Raw genomic sequence first — 16589 nt, 5'->3', positions numbered from 1 at the left:
AATGTTTTTATTTTGGGTTTATATAAAATAAAATTCTTTTATATAAAATATACGTATATATTTATTTATTTCATATTTTAAATATCGACTGACATTTGAACTTGTTGTCTTGAACCAAAGCATTCTTCAACTATAAAAAAAAAGTTTTTAAGTATGTTGTAAATGATTATCAATAATGTATATAATTTACCACAATCCAATCTCGTGATATCCCAGACGCCAAAATTTTTAGCTTTAAAGTCTCCTCCAGCTGCAAAAATGAATGGATTCTCGGGACATACAGCGAGGCATTGCGTTGCACCGACTGCTAAATTTTTTTCGGCGATCATAATTGGTGAACCCCTACAATAATTAATATATTAGTTAAAATATATTTAAATTAAACGAAAAGAAAGATATTAAATTGATATTACTTTGAAGTATCCCAAATTTTCATTGTTCCTTCGTTGGAAGTTGACACCAGCAATCCTGGGCATTTAGAACTTAATGATATTCCTGAAATTTAATATAATTTATAATAACAGTCTGCTTCTATTAAATACGAAAATATTATTCTTATGCAATTTGTCACAATCGATTTGGTGGAATTTAGCAATATGTTTTTATAAAATACAACATTTTGGATTTACTACTTTTAAAGTGTAATTATGAACTATGAATATATCTTATTTTTTGTTGTCATCGGGAAGCAACTACAAAGGTTGAACTTTCAAAGAGCCACTCAAATATCAGGCGTGTACGGTGAGATACATTCCTTTTCGCTCGCTCGCGTGTTAAGTGACGAGAGTGATTGAGAGATAAAGGCGTGTGTTAGTGGGCGTGCGGAATGCATTAGCTGTTAACTGATACGTCAGAAATTCGTACTGCAATAATTTTGTGAATGCATTGTCTACGTATACAGATGTATGCGAGAGAGAAGCGACACATGCGCGCAAGAATATTCGTTGTCTCGCTTGTTCTTGTTGAGGCAGCAATGCTCATTTCAAGGTTTTTTGTCTGTGTGACATCCGGCTATAAAAATAAATATTTCGGTCCATTTCGCACAAAATATATGTAATATTATAGTAACTGGTTGTCAACTCCTAAAATATGATTGTGTAAGTCCAGCGACTGTGTGTTTTGTATAAAAAGTGGAAGGTGTGATTTTCACTGAAGTTCACGCATAAATTCTTTCAAGATGCTCGGCTTTGTTATGAGTAACGTGACAATCCATTATTTGTGTTCTCTACTACTATTTTACTTTAGTTCGCAGCATTCTTGAATCGGAATCTATAAGTTCGAATCGAAATACATACAAGTTCAGAAAAGGTTCTTGAAATACCCTTAAATGAGGATATTTTGTTATTATCCGTTTCTGTATCCCAGCGCCTATTTTTGTGAGTATTAGAATAAAAAATCAAAACCAGAAAATATAATTTTTTTGCACATCCATTCAAATTCAAGGAAAAGTCACCCGAATAAATGAAAAATCATTGTAGCACATCTATCTGATCATAGAAATTCTACTAACCTGATATTTCGCCTTCATGAGCTTCTATATCCCAAAGAGGATCTTCTTGACGGCAATCATAATAAAGTAAGTGTCCATCTATAGTTCCAACCTAGTAATTATGAAACATTATATAATATATAAAAACAACAGTTTTTTTAATACACAAAAAAAATACCAACAGCAAAACAAAACGGTTTCAAAGCATCCCAAGTAACTTTTTCAATTTCTCTTTCACAATTCCAAGATTTGTATGCATCTTCAGTTCGACAGTCAAATACGCGTACTATTTTATCCGAGCAACCAGTCAACAAGCTTTGAGCTTCTAAAGGATGCCATTGCAAAGATTGTATCTATAAAAATACACAACAATTAAATATGAATAATCTATTACCGATTTATTAAATTAATACGCTTACATTATCTTCGAATGCACTTAATTTCGTATGCGGTGTTCCACTATCTATATCCCATAACAAAACTGTTTTATCTACAGAACCGCTAGCTAATATGTGGCTGAAATTTCATATAAACAATATTAAAATAAGTACATACTAGGCATGTGCATAATGAACATATTAAAATTACTCCATATGTTGATTCCAAGCTAGTCCAACTACAGCATCTGTGTGTCCAACGGCTTTGATTTTCTTCCGCCTGTTTGCTTTTTTGCCTAATTTGAACGCTGGTTCAAGACAATTTATTATATCCAGATCCCAAATGTGTATGATTGGATCCATATAGCCGATTGCACATAAATTACCTATATTTAAAAATAATTTGAAGCTCAATAAAATATTGGTCGATTTATATACAAATGAATAATAACCTGGAGCAGAATCTCCTGGATCTCGATTGAGCCATTCTATGCATAATGGAAAGCTTGGTAATATTGTATCGTGATGAACATACAATGAACCTTCATCCTCGTTATGAACTAAAATTAAATATATATAATTTAATAATACAATACATATTTAAAACATTAACGACACACAAAGACAATAATAATAATATCTGAACTGACATTTTTGTTTATAATAGTTTTTTTTTCAAATTACTCAAAAATGACTACAATATGAATAGCAATTAAAGAACATGTTAACTGCACTTTTACCTGGAAGATAAATATAGTACTATATGTACATGTTTTTTTATTATTTGGTTTTATAAATCCGTGAAGGAATATTTGTGGTTATGTTATGCATTCCCATCATAAAAAATAACTTTAATTTTTATAATGTGATATGATTTTTGCAATTGAAGAAATTTTTCAAATGCCTTTGAATTACAAATGAAATGCTCTAGTTTTATAATTAGCTAGTTTTCTTGTCAAAAACACATTTGTGATGAAAATTGTATTGTATTTGTTATAAATTATAAGAATATAGGGCAGTTCGCAAATGTCTAAATATCTCAAAACTACGTTTGAGTGAGTTAACACGTTTTCGTCTTGGGGTCTTCAGTTATTAATAAATAATTTATATTTGTACCATAAACTTCTAGAATGCTAGCATCTCCTTGGACGTGTCCAACTAATATTAAATTATCGTTGGGTTTTATTATATCATCTTCTTCGTCGCTGTCCGGATCGTCAGTCTAAAAATTAATAATCCATTATAATAAATAATTGAATATAAAATATTCCATCGTATTAACTTACATTAATATTGATACCGTTTATAACACCATCAGTTGCAAACGTTGTGACTGAATTGAGACCCAATTGTCTCGATGTATCGACTGAAATATTTATAATTATGTAATATGATATAATATATCATAACATATTATTGTATATAAATACCGTCTTCATTATCATAGCCGTCGAAGTTGTACTCGTCGCTCGGATTTCGCGGCTCAGTCTCTTCCTGTGTCGTTTCCATATTTTCATCATCGTCTGAATCATTTTCTTCAGTTATTTCTCTACAAAAACGTTACATGAACAACTCACATATAAGTATTAAAATGTGTGTATGAATACGAAATATCACCTCATATCATGCGCGGTTTGTTCAACGATGCCTTTTAGCTCTTCTTCGGTTAACTGAACCTAAAAATTAAAATTGACATGCACAAGACATATTTTACCACGTAATTTGTAATAAAACCAAGTTAACCTTTTCTGGAACTGCTTTGGCTACGTTACGTTTAACGAAATAAACGCACGATATCATTCCAATGTTTTTACCCCCTTCTTCGTCCATTTTTATTTTGTTGTATCTTCGGCGGTGAAACTGAACAAAACACGTGCGGTTTGACACTAGTACTGTTTTTAAATCTCGTTTTAGCCATAATAGCATACATCTCGTCCAGCGTGCTAAACGTCACATTCACAATTATTATTATTAATAAAATATTATTATTCGTTGATTAATATTTATTTACAGTATATTATAATTAATTATATTTATATTGCGTTTTACAGTAACAAAAACTTGACAAATCGGAGAAAATATAAATTTATTTAATTATTATTAATATTAATAATAATAATAGCATATATAAGCTTTTACATACCATTTACTATGTGAAAAAAGATTTTATTTTAATGCGAAAATGAATAATTTTAGGTTATGTTGAGCAAAGTGACACGAGGATGTCATTGTAATCTAAATGCGCATTTTGTTTTTTAGATATATTATGATTATTTATTGAATTCATTATATTTTTATTCTCAGAGGTGATATATAAAAATAACTATATTATAAGTATAAGGTGACCTAGGCTTATCTTAATTATGCAGCTCTAAGCTGGGACAGCTAAAAAAAGGTTATTTCGGAAATTTTTGATCCAGGAGGACGAAGGACAAAAGGAGAATAACATTTTTAAGGACAATTCTCATAATGTAAGTTGAGTTGACATCCATCCAGACATCCTCTCAAAAAATTATCCTTGTTCGTCCTCCTTGAACAAAAATGTCCGAATGATCTTTTTTTTTAGCTCCCACACAAATTTATCCTCGAACAAAAATTTCCAAAATGCCCTTTTTATTTTTAGTGTCTTAAGCCAAGGTGACTCTTTCGAGGGGGATTGTACTTATCAAAAATATTCTAGATGACTTTTATATATTTTCAAAATCCGGTCACCTTATATAATTACTGTATGTAAAAATAAGAGCAAATAGGAGGAATTTATTAGTCAATTTGCAAACAAATATACTGCACATTTTCAATTACAAGTGATTTAAATAATAAACATAATTATATTTCACACTATTTTATTTATAACATAAACCAAAATGTCACAAAAATAGAAAAATAATTCATATAATTACAAAACATTAAACAATGTTTAATGCAATCATTTTACATTCTTCGCACAATCAATTTTAATGCACACAACATGCAAAAATCTTTCTAAATTAATTATATAAAATAAAATACAAGTTTAAAAAAAATAAGATATATACAAATAACCTTGAATCAAATTAAATTCAATAAAATAAAATAATAAAGCTTAACCTATTTCACTTTATCCCTAGGATTCGAAAGACCGTGAACATTAGTCAAATGCCTCTTTAAATGATCTTTTCTCTTAAACTTAAAAAGGCAGATTGGACAACAATAATCCCTAACATACGATCCATGATTTTCCACGTGTATTCTCAAAAAGTACTTATTTGAAAATCTGAAATTAATAATTACTTATTAATATGAATTATTATATAATTTGATAAACATCGGCTTACGTTTGAGAGCAATGAGGACAAGTGTTTTCCTCATAATTTGGTTTCTTTTCTACTTTTTCTACTTTATGGTTTCTGGTCGGTCTTTCGATTTTAACTCTCAATTTCGGCGATTCGTAAATTTCCTTCTCCTGCACCACTTCCTCTTCTTTTTTTTCTTCCTCTTCCTCTTCTTCTTCTACGACACCGTTCAATTCGACTATATCTTTTGAATTTGTATTATCTTTACACATACTTTTGATATGCGTCAATAGCGACAAAGAATTCATAAAACATCTATTGCATCTGCTACAAAGCACGTGTTCGTCATCGCCTTTCTTCAAGACGACAATTTCTTTATGGATGTATAAATGAGAAGTTAACAAGCCGTCAGTATCGTAATCTAAAATTAAAAAGTGCTAATACAGAAACGGTAACATTTACTCGTACATTATTTGAAGTAATTATCAAACCTGTGTTGCAAAGTGAACAATGATAAGTTTTCTTCGGAGGAATATGAATTAAAGTATGTTCTTGTAAATCTGTCGAATGCATGAAAGTCATATCGCAAATTTGACACTTTAGCAATTCATAGTAAGAGTGTTGGATTTCAACATGCGTCTAAAAATAAACACAATAAGTAGTAAACAAAAAATAAAGAATATGAATTCAAAAGGATACGACTTAATATTTTTATTATTTAAAATACAATCTTACTTTTAATCTTTTCCTGGTTTTGAAACGCTTATCGCATAAGATGCATTTCTGAATTGATGACCTGTGAAGCGCTCGATGCTTTAGGAGTAATTTTTTCGGGACCATTTTTCCACATTGGCTACACGACTTTTTAGTTTCTTTTTTAGTTTTAGTTTTATTTTTATTTTCAACGTTTTTTTTACAGGGTATTTCACTAGCTAATTCGACGAGTTCCTTCTGAAATTGTAATATTAATATTTAGTTGAAATATAAAAAAAATGGTACAATCCTAACAAAGAGCACACAGGTAGCAAGCCTGTCCTATTATTATGAGCTTGTTAAAAAATGTACGTACTCAAATTCAGCACGTCACTGATGAGTACATTAAATAACTAAATGAATACATTAAATGTTGTGTAGAATTTAAAAATAAAACGCTCTATAGTTCAATAAATTACATTTAGATTGAAAAGTAGTCGTTAAATGGCAGTAGGACTTGAGTAAACTTCAGAAAGGTGTTGCACGTCTTCACTTCATCAAAAGTACAAGTGGACTAGAAAATTTCTAAGTGGAACGAGATCTGCAGTAGTACTCTTCTTGGCGAACCAAAGTGACGTCAGATCATATGATAAATTAAAAGATAGAGTAAGTTTGTGATAGAAAAAGTATATACAGCAAGCTGGTTGTATCACTGTCAATAAATGTTGAAATAGAGCAAGTATTTGAATATTTTTTGAGAACGAAGCTGTAAAATATATCTCAATCGGGTGCCAGTAAACATGAGAAGCAAAATTATTTAATAACTACATCCAAAATATATTTGAATATTTACCAGGTTGGTCTGAAGCTCGCCTTCCACAAATCCGTTACTTTGCGCGTGTCCATTATTACTACTATCTATTAAACCCATTAAACTATCTGCGATGCTAACATCTAGTACGGATCTAGGCTCGACGAATATTTCGCCTCGGTGAAACTTTAAAGCGTCATTTTCACTCAAAGGCTCGATTTTAATCTGACCGATGGAAATTTCATGTTCTTCGCTGATTCCTGTAATAATAAAAATTATATATTAAAAACGCACAAAAAATGATATACTCGTAATTATACACTGACCGTTCATCATCCCTGCTACTGTGTCCACAGAGCCATCTTCGTATTCTTCCGGCTCGAGTTTAATCTCGCAATCGTCGAGACTAGGATAGTGGGAATCGCTCTTTGAAATTCCGTCATTATCGTAATCGTCATCATCGCTGGGTACTGAATTGCAATTTACGATTTTGGTTTGCGAAGAATTGGTAAACAGATTGAAATATTCATTGTCTACTTGTATCTCTTTATCGGCGGTGTCGTTGGTGCTTATTTTGGGATTTAACTTAAGCAGTACATCAATGTCTGAATTGCTCGAAAACGAATCAGCATTAATTTTGGTACAAAGTAGAGCATTACTCTCTAGAGCTTTTTTTATAAACGACTGGCTATTTTGTATTTGATCGTGGCATAAGTTGCATATAATTCTCGGTAATCTTTCATCACATATTATCTAAAAAAAAAATAAAAAAAATGGAATTAAATTGGAAAAATGAGTTTTTATGCGCTAATGTGAAACGAAAAATTCCTCCCAACATTGACTGTAATAATCTGATAAATTCCTATGTGTAAAAGTAAAAAAATATTTGTATTGGGATCTAATCGAAAAAGCTGTATTGAATTTAATTAGCAACATAAAATTGTGTTTTGTTTTTAATTTTTAAATAAGTTTTGTACACTTCACTTCAATATGTGCATATATCAGAACAGTAATTAGGATCAAAATGTATTAGTAACGCTGTATATTCACAGAGAGCAAGATTTTTTTACTTACTGTTTAATGTAATAAGAATTAGCATCCCAAACGGACAAAAAGAATGCTATGGTATTGACGAATGACAATGACAGTACAATTTTCAAAAAGGTTTTAATAATAAAAAAACGAATCGTCGCAATTGTTGCATTTCAAGAACTTCACACACGAGTTCGTCCAAATTCATAGAGAAGACACCGTTTCCAGCTTAATGTCAACCCTGGGCTAACTAGGAAGTTGGAACTTTACAGATATTAGGAGACTACTAATTATAAGCAATTCAAAAATTGTGGCATTGCCTTTGTATTAACTTGTGTAGACAAAATCGATAATGTCAAATACTTTTTATTTATTTATGTGAAAATTATTATGTATGACTTTATTGGGTTATTTTAAACTATTTTGCAGACAGTTGCGTAAATTTGTCGTTTCCTGTACTTGAAACTAAACAGGACTAACAGGCAACGAGTATGTATATTCTATCACGCATTTTATTATTGCGGCCCAAACCTAATGACCCAGTAGCCGTTGAGTATTTTACCATCGAAGTTAAATAAAAATTGGATCAATCTTTGAACAAAATTGTATATAGTTGAACGTTTGAAATAAGTTTATTTACCAATGTAAGAAGGTATTATTTACGTAGCGTACTAGCGTACTTACGCAAATTTCGACAATAAACATAGAGGATAAACGAGTTAAAGTAAAATATTCCGGCACCTCCAAGCGGATGAGCCGCGATAGCACGTCCTTGAGCGGGTTATCGTCAAAAATATCGACGGAGTCCATAGGGCACTCCGCCAGGCAGGTGCGGCACAGCCCCATGGCCGGCGAACGATCGCCCTCGGCCCGCTGGCTCACACCCGCCAAACCGACGACAGACAGCACCGCCAGCGCGAGTACTATTGCCAGGTGCGTTAAGCTTTTTTCCAGTGCTGCCGCGCTAAAAAAATACTACATTGTATTTTCTAATTACGAACGAAATAAAATCATAAAACATTTGTGCAACGACAAGGTCAAGCAGGCTAATTTTATTTTACTTGGTACAAAATGATATAAAGTGGCATAAAATATGTGAATATATTTATTTATTTATTTAAATTGTAACATTAATGGCTCTGGAAATATTCATAGCAAAAATATATTTATAAAAAAAGTAAAAACCGACCTTAAATAATAGTGTATTTCAGGTATAAGTTTCTTCAGCTCTTTTAATACGTACATGTGTTGTGGCATATTTATATTTTAATATAGATTTTGTTTTGGCCAAAACTTGGCGGCATTTGAGTAACGCTTTTTCTCTCCACTGGCAATCTTCGGCGCATTCGACATGCAACTGTGGGAGCCTAGATTTGTTATGGCCAAAATTGGTCGGCACTTGAGTAGCACTGAGTGACGGTTATTCTCTACACTGGCAATCTTCCTGGCGTTCGGACGCGTCCGCTTTTTATAACCATGTAAACAATACCGTTAATATTCAATAAAACATTACTGCAGCGGCTCAATCTGTGTCTAATTGTCACTTGTCACCATCCCATCGCCAAACATGAAATAAAAGGAGCGGGACTTCGCCTTCAGAAGCACCCACTTTCTAGATAGTACTTTCACAATTAACATTATTATTCAAAGGAACAGATTGTAGTTTTTGACGCAGCTCCGTTTGTGATGAAATTTGTTTGCAAATTATTGTTGACTTTATTGCTTTTTGAACGCTTAAAAAATCTTAGACATGAAAGGAATGTTAATTAGTAGCAGTAAATTTAAATATTCAATCTAAAAATTCAGATCGAATACGTTTATCTTGAGTCATTGCGGATCTTAAATAGTTTTTGCTGATTTTTAATTTGGAAAAGCTTCTTTCACCGCTTGCAACTGATATTAGCGAAGGTAATAAAATTCTAAGAGCAATGGTAATATCTGGCCCAAAATTTAATGCTGTAATAAATTTTAATACTGCTTTTGGGGACATATTTTTTTAATAATATGCACGGCACTGATGACCCATCTGCAAGGTACATTGTGTTATATCAGATTACTCTCAATCGATTAAAATATTTTTCAAGTCGTTGCAATGATAACAAAGCTCAATCTTAGACATCTCTCTAAAGCTATACATATTATAAAGAAATTCAAAATGTTTATTGTGATGCCCGATTTGGCAAAATCTTAATCCCAGCGAGCTCATTGCGATGTCAATTATATTTGAAAAAACATATTTGGATCGATAACACCTATAATGTATCTGTCTATTTTTTGCTCTCACGCAATGCTTATTCAAAGTATCAAAACTGATTTCATTGTCAATTTCAGAGACCAATTATGTTATATCATTAATTATTTGTTTAAAAAAACGTAACTTTTCAAAATACTCTTTGGTATTTCTTAACGACTGAATCACCGAGTTTAACTCTAAATCTATCTTTTGCATAATTTGCTGGATATGACAAAAATTATCCGATTTAACGTTTCATACCAAATTACAACAATTTTAAATGGTTTGCAGTAATTTATCAATGTAAACGAAGGGTCGCCCAACTTATTAAGTACATGCGAAGTGTTGACAGTGTACGACACGTTCGCGTCTTATATATTTTTTTATAATTTTTTTTTCACCCAATTTTTGCCACCCCGAGAATATGCCTGCTTTGCTTCTTCATCTAGTTATGGGCCTGTCGACACGAAGTAAGAATAAATCAAATTCCAACATACCTTGTAACAAATCGTGTCACACAAAGCAAAAGTTTTAATTCAAAATTAAAGTTTATTAATAACTGTTATTTTTATAATAAAAATTTCGATATTTAATTATCTATACAACATAAACATTTTGAATAATTGATTCTTAAAACTAAAATTTTCTGAAAATATAATACAGAAGAAAATATAATTATCAGTGCCTCAGAAACATGAGCGATATTTAAATTAACTAGTTTTAAAGAAAAATCGACGATATGTTGACTGCATAATGCATAAAATTAGTATGTTTTATTAATTTGTTCCATAATCACATTAATTTACTTATGAATTTCAATATTTAAAATTTGGCGGACGGATAGTGACAGGTGGCAACTAGGCACATATTAGGCCACTGTAGTATTATTTATTTAAAAGTGTATAGTATACATGTTATAATGGTGGTGAAAATGACCAACGGACAAGGCACCGCCGTCAAATTTTGCCCAAGAATGTGCTGCCCTCTGCCGCCATTACGTCTGTGTTACCAGAGTACCGCCAACTTTTGGTCATAATAAATAATAAAATAAATACATAAACAGGCCCCTAAGAATAGAAGTATTGAATTTTAATTGGTGGCACAAAGAGGATAAATTGTATAAAATATAAATCATAAAAAGTGTTATCATCGGAATAGTTATAATCTTAACGCACAAATAATAAAGGTCAGAATTTTATAAATATTATAATAAAAAACAGGTGCGATTTAGCAGGGAATTATCTTAAGAGATATGTGCATTTAAATCAATACTTTGTTCCATAAAACGAATTGTTTGTACATTTATGTAAGGTAAATCTTCGAAAAGGGATTCATTGCAGAGAGTTATTCATAAGGTGTTTTGACAATTGCTCGCTCGCACCTAATCTGTCAAATGGTAATGCACAAACAATTCGTTTTATGGAACAATTATTTTATATATCGCTTATTTAAATCGTTTTCATAAAAAAATGATCTTAGAGAACGCATGGTTATGATGGCTATTTATAAAAAATTGCCAGATAAAGAATTAAAAAGTAATTACTTGAAAAACAGACAAGTCAAAAGTTTTACTATTTATGGACAAATCAGGACCACTGACAGTCCTATGTTGCCATTAACAATACAATTTTTATGACATGCGAGCAGTTTATCATTTTTAAATAAGACAATGGTATTAGGGATTGATTTTGAATGTTTTATTATATTATAAATAAATGATTGATTATATTTTAAAAGACATTTAGCGTTTTATTTTAGCGTCTAGTTAGCGTCTCAACTGTCAAAGTCTCTTGGACGTTTGAGTCATTTCGCGGCCGGCGTGCGCCGATGGGCGTGCGCTCGCTGCAATGGCCACTTCTAGCTTTAGGTATGTTAAAATATAAATATATGTAATACGAATAAGCTTCGAATCGACGATTTACTTGATTTATTATAGTAAAGTCGACGAATACGGTTTCGAGAGAGGCGAAGACTTTGATTACAAAGCATACGAGGAATTTATGTCCATCTATCTAAAAGTGTTAGCCAAGAGAGCGAAAAGATGGTCGGATCTATTAAACAACGGGAAGGGCATTAAGAAGAACTCCGAAGTGAAAAGATACATTCGTAAAGGGATTCCGGGTATTGAGCTAATTAGATCACTCGAACGATATTAATTTTATCTAGCGATAATATATGATTATTTTAATTTTGCAGGTGGACATAGGAACAACGTGTGGATGCTCATATCGGGCGCCCAAGAGAAACAAGAACAGTTCCCCGATTTATATCAAAGATTACTCGATACTCCGTTTGAAAAGGAAATAGTTGACATTGTAAAAACTGACTTACCGCGAACGTTTCCGGATAACATTTATTTCAATCAGACAGCTAATCATCAGGCGCATCTATTCAACGTTCTCGTGGCCTACGCGCATAATAATAAAGACGTCGGTTATTGCCAAGGGTTGAATTATATTGCAGGTAAATTACTCAAATATACAAACCTATGTATGTAATCAGCGAATGATGCGATTTGTTTGTAATCTCGATTCTAGGATTACTACTCTTAGTTACTAATAACGAGGAAACTACTTTTTGGCTGCTAAAAACTCTAGTTGAAGTTATTTTACCCGATTATTATACGAGAACTATGGACGGTCTAGTCACAGATATAGAAGTGCTCACTGAATTAGTTCGCATCAAAGTACCGGATGTGTACAGACACATTCAAAATATAGGTAAGCATTATTTGAATCTAGTTTATGTATAAAGTCTTATATAAATGAAATTGAATTTCTAGGCTTTCCCTGGGGTGTCATTTGTACCAAGTGGTTTGTGTGTTTATTTGCTGAAGTTTTGCCTACCGAAACCGTGTTGAGAATCTGGGATTGTCTGTTTTATGAAGGTTCTAAAGTCATCTTTAGGGTGTGTCTCACGTTGATAAAACAAAATAAGAATCACATATTGAAATGTGACGATTTCTCATCGCTTTCCATGTGCTTCAAAGAGATTGTGCGAAATTCTTCTGCAGTAAATTGTCACACCTTCATGCAGGTTTGTCCAATATATATTTTAATACGTTATATTAGTTGAAAACTATTGTTGTTTCAGAGCATTTTTAAAGTACCCGGTTCACTGTCCAATTCCACAATCTCAAAGTTGCGCGAGCAGTTGACTAAGCAGCGCTTAGAGAGAGGAACTGATGCGTGATACGTATAAACCAAAAAATAAGTTTAACAAAAAAACTATAAAGATAAAACCTCGATGTTCCATGACTTAATATTTAAAAATATAAATATCATTCGTTTAAGAATGCGTCAAACGGACAACGTTAGTTTAAGATCTTGCGAGTTATCAATACGTAGTTTGTACCTGCTTAACGATTTCGTTTGCGAAAATCGTGCCTAATGTACAGGACGCCTGATTATTTTTTCTAGTGTTTATAAATATATTTTTAATCAGTATTTGTTAAATAGTATTAATTATTCATATTATAAATTGTGTTCATTATTAGTATCTATTTGTATATGCATATTATACATTATAAACGTTTCATCAAAATGTTCCTTTATTTTCATGAAATTATTTTTGAGATTATTCATTACATCACCGTTCTTAAACGAAATTTTATATTGTTGTATGTTTTACTATGTTCTACCGACACCATGTATCGAAAAATAGTTTGCTGTTTAATAAAATCTAATTTATTAATATAATAGATTCAAATTTAATTTTTTATTGCAAAAAAACATAACGAATTCCAGTGGAATTTATATAACTATATCACAAATTACTTATTTACATTGTTATAATATTATTGCGTTTTTCCACTTTCGAGTAAATCCTTAGCTTCGTTAATCTTAGCCGCCAGCAACGGAGAACCCCCTCTATCCGGATGGTTCAATAACATAATTCTTTTATGAGCCTCTTTAATCTGTAAATGCAATTGATCAATCTCTGCACAAATTTACTACATAAATAATCGTTTAACCTTAATCTTCGAAGCCGTCGGACTGACGCCGAGTATTAACGAAGCTTCTCTTTTGTTCATCTTCGGGTCGAATCCGCCTTTGTAATAGCGAGAATTCGCGAATGATTCTGCGTCCAACTTTGGTATGTTCTTCATAGCTTCGGACATCTTTTGGGCCATGTTTGGCATATTTCTTAACATATATCGACCGGCGTATCCGACGGCCGCTACGCTCAACCCAGCAATAATTGCAGAAGTAGCCTTTTGATTCAAAAATAATATGCAATAAAAAGACGAAATTGCATATTGCATCAGAACAATAATGCATTTGCTTTAAACACACACATTTTACGTAAAATAATATGAAAAATATAAATTAAAAACCGTTTACCATTTTATTGACTTCTATGCTGCCTAACCTCTAATGAACGAATGTCATAATCCGAGTGCCAACTCAGTGCTGCCAGAGTAAAAAAATATAAATTTAGTTTTCTCTTAAAAATTAACTATATATTTATTTTTTATAATTTGATCTGCGCAATTATCACAAATTAGTAGTAACAAAATTTAAAAAAGCACTGTGCTTTGTTTCGTTGCGAACGTGTTCCAAAAAAATATCTAGAGTCCCTATATAATACAATAAAATAGAAGATTCATAGAAAAAAATCTAGGTCGGTCATACATATCCCAACTAATAATAATCCAATAAAAATATTGCTACTTATTATATGGAAATCTAATCGAAGAGCAAGGATGACTAAGTATATTTTGGTTTGGTTAAGACTGGTTTCGTCATAATTTTATGCTAAAAGTAGAATTTTTTTGCATAAATAACATATCATTTAATATTTTGTTGTAAATTTATCACTATCGTCTATCGCCTCTGAGGCTAGCAAAACGGAAGTGCTTACAGATAAATCATACGGCTGGGCTACAACGTCGGATTTAATGTTATCCATTATCCATGTACAGAATGAATGTTTGCATGTTATAAATTTCACGTAAGTGTGGGAAAATTTACTATGATTTAACATACGTTGTTCTAAGCGCTGTTGAATATTACATTTTTATTTGTTTTAACAAAACAAAAAAATATTTATTTAATATAATTGTATCACTGTATAAATATACCTTTATTATACATTTATAATTTTCAACCATAAATTGCTTTAACAATGACGCGTGATGCACTTTCTATTACAAGGACGCGGCTAGGGTAATGATAACCTAATGTTAAATTTAATCGAATTTTTTCGATTTTTCGACATCTTTTATTAATCGAACATTTAATGTATTTCAATTATTAGGAAAAATTGTATCAATTAAATGATCGCCTCTGGACCTTTTGCAGCAACCGATCCCTTTTCGTATATTTCGGGCGGATGTTGGTTTTTAGGTGCTCCAACGTTTCGGGTTTGTCAGCGTAGACATGACTCTTACAGTAAACTCACAAAACTATCCAACGGCGGTAAATCGCATGATCTTGGCGACCAGTTGACGTCACCAAAACCTGAAATTATACGATCTGGAAACCATTCACGCAAAACATTCAACGTTGCATCCGATTGTTGGAACCACGTGTCTTCCATATCAATATATTCAATTTTGTGGCAAAAATAATCGAATATCATGCGTCTATAGCGCTCACCATTGTTTGTTATAGTCCGACCTTCATCTGCGCACAATGCGCTCCAAACATTCACTTTTTGTGTATGTACGGTCTCTCGTGAATCATATGAGAATTTTTCTCGCCCCGCATATGGCAATTTTGCTTATCAACATACCCGGAGAGGTGGAAATGTGCTTCATCAAAGAAGAAGATTTTCTTTGACAAATTAGCTTCAACTTCCTGCTGTTCTAACATCGAATCTGCGTAAAATACTCGCTGTCTGGTGGGCTTTATTTGTTGTGTTATCTGTATATTATACGGGTGTGAGTGCAAGTTCAAACACAAAATGCACCAAAGAAAGCCATAATAAAAGCCCATACACTGTGAACACGGACGAATCGAGAATTCCGGGTCTTCATCCACACGTTCACTTACAGCAGCAATATTCTTGACTAAACGGACGTGACACTGATGCGCATGCCTTATCCTATCTCCAACGCTTCCAGTTTTTTTAAATTTTTTTACTACGTTGTGAATTGTTCACTTAGTATGACAATGATATTGATCAAAATCTTCCCGTAAATAACGATACACAATTCGTACAGAATGGTGGCAATTACACACATATTGTGCCGCTGCAGTAGTATTTTATTAAAAGTTGATTAAAATTTACATGTATTTTTTATTAAAATATATGAGAGTGAACGGTGGACGAGGCACCACCAGCTGTTGTCACCCCGTCGAGGTCCACCAAAATAATATGCTACCCTCCCCCGTATTACTAGAGTGCCGCCAAGTTTTGGCCATAATGAATGAATAAATAAATATATAAATAGGCCCCCACCATTTAAATTCTATAATAAAAAAATCAAATTTTGTTAAAATGCAATTTTTACGCCAATTTATAATTCCGACAGTATATATACCTAATGCCATGGGAATAATTTAAAAATAGTTATGATTCAGATTTGATTAAATTTGAATAGTTAAAATAACACACTTACTTGTGAAATAGGTAATATTCCTGCAGACTTGCTTCTTTTAGAGTTGAGACAGTAGTATAATGGAATTATACTTTACACATATTTCTTATCTTTTAATCAGTTTTGTGAAAAAAAATT

General features: G+C 32.1%; 3 protein-coding genes across 4 annotated transcripts; 1 reads left to right on the top strand and 2 right to left on the bottom strand.

The window, feature by feature from the left end:
- Positions 1 to 36: 36 nt before the first annotated feature.
- On the bottom strand, positions 37 to 3784 carry nclb (PWP1 homolog no child left behind). Of its 2 annotated transcripts, XM_088196218.1 has the most exons (13): positions 3610 to 3784; positions 3484 to 3542; positions 3297 to 3415; positions 3153 to 3232; positions 2983 to 3088; positions 2319 to 2426; positions 2078 to 2252; positions 1909 to 2005; positions 1672 to 1842; positions 1511 to 1601; positions 414 to 495; positions 191 to 342; positions 37 to 130 (listed from the first exon to the last, which is right to left on the bottom strand). In XM_088196218.1, the coding sequence occupies exons 1-13, from the start codon at positions 3694 to 3696 to the stop codon at positions 78 to 80; spliced, it is 1380 nt and encodes a 459-aa protein (XP_088052344.1). In that variant the 5' UTR covers positions 3697 to 3784; the 3' UTR covers positions 37 to 77. The 2 variants fall into 2 exon arrangements, with proteins under 2 accessions (XP_088052344.1, XP_088052343.1); XM_088196217.1 differs by having other exon boundaries at positions 2078 to 2426.
- A 908-nt stretch (positions 3785 to 4692) lies between these two features.
- LOC148230907 (uncharacterized) lies at positions 4693 to 16491 on the bottom strand. The gene is made up of 8 exons (XM_088194515.1): positions 16473 to 16491; positions 8416 to 8638; positions 6969 to 7395; positions 6685 to 6902; positions 5874 to 6089; positions 5630 to 5777; positions 5181 to 5559; positions 4693 to 5119 (listed from the first exon to the last, which is right to left on the bottom strand). The coding sequence occupies exons 2-8, from the start codon at positions 8518 to 8520 to the stop codon at positions 4954 to 4956; spliced, it is 1659 nt and encodes a 552-aa protein (XP_088050641.1). The 5' UTR covers positions 8521 to 8638; positions 16473 to 16491; the 3' UTR covers positions 4693 to 4953.
- Positions 11659 to 13615, top strand: LOC148230908 (growth hormone-regulated TBC protein 1-A). The gene is made up of 6 exons (XM_088194516.1): positions 11659 to 11774; positions 11844 to 12028; positions 12104 to 12370; positions 12445 to 12627; positions 12690 to 12943; positions 13001 to 13615. Exons 1-6 carry the CDS (start codon positions 11755 to 11757, stop codon positions 13097 to 13099), a joined length of 1008 nt encoding a protein of 335 aa, XP_088050642.1. The 5' UTR covers positions 11659 to 11754; the 3' UTR covers positions 13100 to 13615.
- Positions 16492 to 16589: the final 98 nt, after the last annotated feature.

This window comes from Plectrocnemia conspersa, unplaced genomic scaffold, assembly GCF_051122295.1.
Source record: "Plectrocnemia conspersa isolate PC_06_02 unplaced genomic scaffold, ASM5112229v1 ptg000010l, whole genome shotgun sequence".
NCBI classification, from domain to species: domain Eukaryota; kingdom Metazoa; phylum Arthropoda; class Insecta; order Trichoptera; family Polycentropodidae; genus Plectrocnemia; species Plectrocnemia conspersa.
This window is presented reverse-complemented; position numbering and strand designations above follow the sequence as displayed.